The sequence below is a fragment of the Puccinia triticina genome, chromosome 11A (assembly GCF_026914185.1).
Source record: "Puccinia triticina chromosome 11A, complete sequence".
In the NCBI taxonomy this organism is placed as follows: Eukaryota; Fungi; Basidiomycota; class Pucciniomycetes; order Pucciniales; family Pucciniaceae; genus Puccinia; species Puccinia triticina.
The window spans coordinates 4,669,522-4,676,899 of NC_070568.1; the positions used below are offsets into that span (position 1 = coordinate 4,669,522).

Below are 7,378 nucleotides of genomic sequence, written 5' to 3' on the forward strand. Positions count from 1 at the left end.
CTGGCAAAAAGGACCACGTCGCTGAAGCTTCCACTGCGAATGCGATAAAGAAAGGGGTAGCTAGTGAAACTAGCCAGCAATATGCGAATTAGATCATCTCGAGACCTGTCCCCCGGCCAATCCGCCGATGATCACTTGTTCAACATTGACTTCTCCGCACCCAACACGGGATCAACTTGATGTACGCAGTGGCAAAGCTTCCGACTCCAAGTGAAAATAGGAGGTCATTGCCTTCGATTCCGAATGGACCGGTCAGACGCCCACGGAGGCAGGTGCTTTGTACCCCGGACTCGGAGGGACTTGGTTAATCTTGGCAGATGCTGTGCTCGTGACTGGTTTGCCATAATAGGGGGATTCAAAGTTGGCCATGCACAACTTGCATGCACTTTTGCAAGTTGATGTTCAAGGCTTTTATTGAACACCAAATTTCAAAAAAAACATTAAAGAAGGCTTAGGGGGTGTAGTACAGTGTGGCTTGCATGCACTTTTGCAACTCGGTGTTCAAGAATGAACTTGAACACCGACTTGCAAAAGCGCATGCAAGTCGCATCTTGCCAACTTTGAAACCCCCTAATATCTCCGCAAAAGATCTTCAAGTGCCTACCGCCACATTAGGGGGTTTCACAATAAGGAAACCCGGGAAGGTGTTCGAGCGCTCGCAAGTATTGTTATGAGGATGCTCGGGGCAATTTCTCGTGGGACTTCACGCCAAATTTTTAAGACCCGCGAGTGAAGAAATTTAGTGCTGTGGGAAGCAAAAATGCTTATTGTGAAACCCCCTATTGTGCCATGGGTTCAACTCAAAAATGGGAAACTATGCTATGCTACTTAGTAACCGATGAAACTCCTTTGCAGCGGATGAATTCCCATTGGCATTTAGAGAGCTCTAGAATCCCCTCCACATCCTAAATTAAGAAATCTACCAAATCAACAACCAGTGCACATGAAAGTTATGAGCTGCAGGATTAGGAAAACATTTTCCCTTCTACCAAAAATTAAGAGTATGGGTGTGTAAATTGAGATCTGGGAGGCTCCCAAAACCAACAGGAATTCTTCTGGTGTGGTAAGCCTAATCAAAACCTCATCAAGTACGCAGACGGCTATCATAGAGGAATCTGCACCAGCCAAGTGAATATCACCATCCAGTCTATCAGTTATACCTCCAACCACCCACAGACATTGGATCAGGCTCTATCATCATCTCTACAAGGCACCTCCAATTCTTCAGTATTCACTTTCATGGATGGCCCTCCACAATGGGTAATAAAATATGTACAAAATCAGGTTCAAAGTGGGAGAAAGTCCACCATCAAGAAGAGCCAGACTATTAGGAAGTAACCTGAGTGTTCACTAGAGTTTACTCCTCTATATTCCATCAAGGCATAAATCTTTCTCAGATACATGGAAGCTGTTGCGCCATGGTTATTGTTTCCTCTTATGTCATTCCAAGCCATTTAGTAGATGCCTTGTTGCCTTGTCCCCTTGTTGGAGGCTTTTGTACCCTGTTTATCATCTTTGTCTTTGTCTCTGAACTATATGTTTTCCCCTCACTATATATGTAGTAAAGATGGCAAATGGGTACCCGCCACCCGTTGGCGGGTACCCGCTCACACCCGTTTGGGACTGCCTGGTGTGTCCGGGTCCCTGATTTTCTGATGCCGGCGGGTATGTACAGTCACTGGACAGATACATTGGTACCCCCAAAAGCTCATTCTAGAAGGCCAACCCACAAACTTGAAGTCATGAGGATTTGAGAACAATTGTGTAAAATGACTTCAGAAGAATGAATATAACAAAATAAAAAGTATTTGGAACATCATAAAACTTACAAAATTGCTTTGATTACATGATGATTTTGGAAAAGCTTCAATACCATTCCAAAAAAATAATCAATAATCAGAATCAATAGATTTACATGTGAAATGAATGATAAAAAATGCAAAAAATGAGGTCCAAAATCTATTCTGAAATTTTTTGGGTGGTGAAAACACATCAAACACTGGTTTTTTGTTGGCTGTTGTGCAGTTTTGTACTTTTTGATGCCCACAAAATTTCAGAATGGATTTTGGAATTCATTTTTTTCATTTATTATCATTAATTTCACATGTCAATCTATTGATTCTGATTATTCACTAGAGGCCAAGCGGCTTCGCCGCTGCGGGGCCGCCCCGCACCTCAGGTAACCCCCCCAGCGCCCCCAAGTTAAGACTCCCTGCGCACACAATCAGCGCCCGCCCCCCGTCTCGCCGCGCCCCCATATGGTCACCATTGGACATGGAAGTTTTACTCAAAGCCGCGAATTTCTTGGCCCTACAAATAAATCTTGACTTGAATAAACTAATAACGTTGCTAGAAATTGAAATCATGACAATAAAAAAGTTCAACAATTAAATATTAACCGCGTTGCCACTGCAAAGCATTACGCTCAGGTCAATCAGTCATTGTTAGATTTGTCAGTGGGGAATCCCCGCCTAGCCTTGATCCGAGCGCAATTTGGTTGATGTTGATGCATACCAAAGGATTAATCAAAATTTCAATCCTTTGTCCCCTGTTGAAAGCTTGCATCAACAGCTCCTTGTGGTGTACGCAGATGAACCACTTCAGGCAGAGATCTGCATTTAATTTGATCTACAGTTTGACACATGTTAGTATACGCGATACAAGCCACATCTAAAAGGCAAAGGCAAACAGTCATCATTCCTATCCACAGGTAAACATGTATCTATCCGACCAAGTTTTTGAGTACCAGCCCAATCCTTGGAACCGGGGTGAGTTATATGCGAGTTCAACCTACGCTCGTTCGAGCCATCAAGCCAACCTCCTCCCTCAGCTTGGTACTTCCAGTGCACACAACCGCAGCCAGGGCAATTATTGGCACACAACACGACGACATCAGGAAGGCTGTAATTGAAGACCCTGCCTGTCTTCGCGCTCCAATTACGCCTTGTAACTTCTAGCCCTTTGGTTTTATTCTCATCCATGCCCCTATACACGCCTCTTGTGTTTGCGTTGATCTTCTAGTTTGTTGTCAAGTCAATGCAGAGTCCCTGATTCAAATTTCCCCCAAAAATTAAGCTCACACCAGGTTAATACCGCAATAAATATACCGTACCTAGGCTCACATTTAACTCACGAAAAAGACGTGTTACGGCAACCACCACCACATTTTAAATCTTTCAAGTTGTCCCCAGGTGAGAGGGTGAGCCAGCAAAGCGATTCTTTTGACTGTGAGGTTGAACAAACACTTCATGATATGATAAAAGGGGAACCAATTCATGAGGATTAACCAAGTATCCTCAGCGGCACAAGCATAGTCAATCTCCCCCTTCAATTATTAAGACCCTGCTACTTTGACCAGGCAATAGCCCTAACAATCAAGCCCATGCTGACGTGAAGAAACAGGAAAGAGGGGTTTGTATTGGCTGGGCTAGGCGAGTCGTTGGCGCCAGTAGGGTAAAGTTGGATGACAAGGCTCGGGGTTCGGTCCTGGGTGGCTTGAGCGAGGCAATTGGCGGTCGGGTTGGTCTGACGGTGGGCTTGGCGGTGGTTGAGTGAATTAAAAGAAGTAATCAAAGAGTTTAGTGAGCAGGTGGCTTGGTTAAGCCCGTTGCTAGGTTCAATAGTTGAGACTGGTGGAAATTCAGGGTGGTTGACAAGGCAATGGCCAGGGGGGTTGGCAAGGCAATGAAGTTGGTGTGATTTTTGGGCTTTACGAGTTCAATTTGGGAGCGGATTGGGGAATGGCGTGGTGGTGGGGGCGCAGGGTTTGAGAATTCTTCAATGTGCAATCAGGTGAGGGGATTGTTCTAGCAGGAGGCTGCGGGTTGTAAGGGGTGCGGCGTAGCGATGGCTTGGCAGAGTAATTGTAAGCGACTGGTGGGGTTCAAGGCAGCTGGATGCGCTATAAAAGGAGGGCCGGAGCAGGATTTATTTCCTCAGATGGCTCAAAGGCTGTGTTTTCCAGCTCTAGGGTTGTCTCACCCCTGTCCGCTGTAGCAATTGCGCAGTCCGGCGGGGGATATTTGGGGGTCCCCCTGTGCTTTCGGGCTGGGAGTTCTCTTCCCAACGCTTTTTAACCCTGCTAGACAGGGATGGGAGTTGGGCCACGGTGCGTCAGCTTGCTGCGCTAGGTGGCTGGTTGCGGCATTTTTGGGTCTCCTGTGTGGATTAGTCAAATTGTGTTGAATTTTTTTGTAATTGTTCTGTTTATATGGTACTTGTGGCTTTTGTAGTCCCTGTTTTGCTCTAGGGGGAACCTGTGACCTTTTTTTTTGTATTTTGTCAGATTGTAGGGGGAACCCTTGAATTTTTTTTCTGTGAACTTGAGACTTTAATATACTTGGATTATTTTTTTGGAATGGTACTGAAGATTTTCCAAAATCATCATTTAATGCAAGCAATTTTGTAAGTTTTATGATGTTCCAAATGCTTTTTTTTTGTTATATTCATTCTTCTGAAGTCATTTTACACACTTTTTCTCAAATCCTCATCACTTCAAGTTTGTGGTTTGGCCTTCTAGAATGAGCTTTTTGGGGTACCAATGTATCTGTCCAGTGACTGTACCCGGGTACCCACCCTCTATACTCGCCCACCTCCCCCCCCTACCCTTGCAGGGGGTGGTGGTGGGGGGGCTTGGGTGCCTGGGTTTACTTCATATGGTTTGGCCTCGCCAATGAGCAATTTGGCACGTGCAGGGTTGGCGGTGTGGAGTGTGCAGCATTGCCGGTTGTCAGTGCTGTATGTTGAGCATCTCTAGCTGACGTTCCAGCATTTGCAGCGTTGCCAGCTGGCGCTCCAGTGTGTGCAGCATTGCCAGCTAGTGGTGTGGTATGTGCAGCATTGCTGACTGGCCCTCCAGAATTGGCAGCGTCTGTGAGCCTGTGTCTCTTATGTGACAGCAGGACACAAGAAAAATAGGTGGGCACTGCTTGGATTTCTTGGGATGAAGAAATAACAAACAGTAAGAGAAAAAGATAGAGAAAGAAAGAGATGATCTGAGAGATGATAATCAAGGTTCTTTTGAAATGTAGGTGGGAACTAATATCCACTGGCAATGCTACTCCTTAAGGGAGTGCTGCCAAGCTGTACCAGAGATTGAAACAGCCTCTTCTCACAATGGAAAAATGGAAGGTATCTGAATTAGACAAGTATAATCAGCCACATTTTTTTAGACATCTCTGTGGATAGTCAAGGTTCTTTAAAGGGAAAACTATGTGGTTTGTTACTGACAAACACCACAGAAAAAGAGGGATATGCAATCAGAGGGATCCTTGGGATAAAAGGTCTGGATATATGATGAACTGTGATCAAAATAGAAGAGCAAAAGCAAACAAGAGAGGAGAGAAAGCAGTCAAAGAGACAGAGAGGAAATCCTCTGAGATAATCAAGGTTCAATGAAAAAGGGTACTAACTGTCAATATTCCTGTTGGTTATACTTTGTTCTGGTGATCCTAGGTTGTCTGGAGGTGGTCTGCTGAAGTCTGTGGATCCTCCAGCTGCATGGGGGATCCTGACTTCAAAAAGTTGGATGACATAATCAAACATGTACATGTGGTTTGGAGCGCTCAGGTGCACCTACATGGCGCTGCTGTGCATGTGCGTCACAAACCACAAACTCTATGAAGGAGCAGAGATATTGGAAAGTGATCAGTAGACACTGGAGATGGCAATCAGTACCCGGGTACCGCCTGCTTTTTTGGCCCAAAGCAGATACCTGTACCCATACTTGGCACCCGCGGCGGCGGTACCCTAGTCTTTCTGGCGGGTACCAGCAGTGCCTGCCAAGTTGTTTTTTGTAGATATGTGCCTGCTTGCCGAGAGGGATCCCTCTTGGGCCTTGGTGTGGTAGACGGAAAAGTGAAAAATCAACAGTTTTTTCTCATACATAGGTTTACTCATAACAGGCCTCAAGATACCACCAAATGGAATCTACGGCCAATTTTACCCCTAGTCACCACTGGAGGCGTCACTGGAGCCCCTCTGGATTGTAACCTATACTTCTTTGGACACTGGACACCCATCACACGTTCAAAATACCCAGTCACCAACCTGTCACAAGCCTCAATTCAAGGATCCATCCTGGCCGCTTTGGCAGGTGAGTTGGCCAGTTTGAGACAAATTCACCATAATTTCAGGAATTCTGTCCAGATTGTTGCTCCAGAGCCTCCATACAAGGAGCTTCCTGTCTCCGCAAAATGTCTTGTCATAAAAACAAGCAGTTCCCGGATGTCTAATGTCCATAAATACAATTGTGTCAAACCTCAACCTCACTTGGAAACAGAAGCCAAAGGTCACTTATGAAACAGTTTTACATCTGCAGCTTTCGCAACAAGACCAACTCCCGTTGAGGTAACGCTGCCATCATCCTCTGGAGTGACAACTCGTGTCCATCCGCGCCCCTTGGTAACCAACGGTGGGTCTAAGTTGGTAACACAACACCTTCCTTGACAATATCTACTCCATTTGGACTACCTCTGGGACATCAAGGAGGAAGAATGGATTCTTTGCCTCCTCCCAGCGGCACGGGACACGTACCCAGAACTAGGCGCACTGGCCAGAGATGTATGATCCTCCGCAATTGAATTGCACGCAACTCACGTGTGTTGGAAGAGGAATTAAAAACAGATAATTGCATGGAGATGCCTTTTTTTTTGGGCAGCGGTCTCCCTATGGAAGCTTCGACCACAAAACATCAATCAACAACACAATTATCTATCACAAGGCACAATTGCTGGGGAGACAATAAGTAGGTCAGAGCCAATCAATACACCCCAGCAGCCTTGGGGTATTCATTCATCTCCAAGGGCTCCTTGTATGCTCTCTGACACTGTGCTTAGCAAGCTTATTTCATCACGCCAACTCCCTGTCGGGTGTTCCTTTTGTGTCCCGTACGCATCCACCTGCTCAAAATGCAAATCCACACTTTCTTTGTTTCTGACATTTCAAAAGCTTTCTCCCTTTGATTTGAATAGCTTTCTTTGTTTCTGACACCTCAAAAGCTTTCTCCCTTTGATTTATTTCTTTATCCGGGCCGGCTCCTGATTTTCGTGTTCTTGAATTGTGTGAAGACCTACCTGGTCTTCCCTTTTGCGGTACTCTATTTTTGGCCATCTGATGGCCTCTCTTCTGCCCGCTCTTGGGCGCTCACCCTTATTCCTCCGCTCTCAGGCTCTCACCCTTATTCCGCCGCTCTAAGGCTCTCACCCTTATTCCGCCGCTCTAAGGCTCTCACCCTTATTCCGCCGCTCTCGGCGATTCTTCCTTGTATCTACAGAACCGGTCTTAGCCAAGACCGGCATCTCTCTCTAACATCTAGGATATATCTCCTTGCTCTATTCGGTGCTCTCACCTCTTGTATATTGCAAGCTTGTATATTAGA

At 45.8% G+C, this 7,378-nt stretch overlaps 1 protein-coding gene across 1 annotated transcript; it reads right to left on the reverse strand.

Annotated features, from left to right (window-relative positions):
* Window positions 1-3,709: 3,709 nt before the first annotated feature.
* PtA15_11A442 (uncharacterized protein) lies at window positions 3,710-4,810 on the reverse strand (the record flags this gene model as incomplete). The annotated part of the gene is made up of 2 exons (XM_053161351.1): window positions 3,710-3,873; window positions 4,762-4,810. 2 exons carry the CDS (start codon window positions 4,808-4,810, stop codon window positions 3,710-3,712), a joined length of 213 nt encoding a protein of 70 aa, XP_053025306.1.
* Window positions 4,811-7,378: the final 2,568 nt, after the last annotated feature.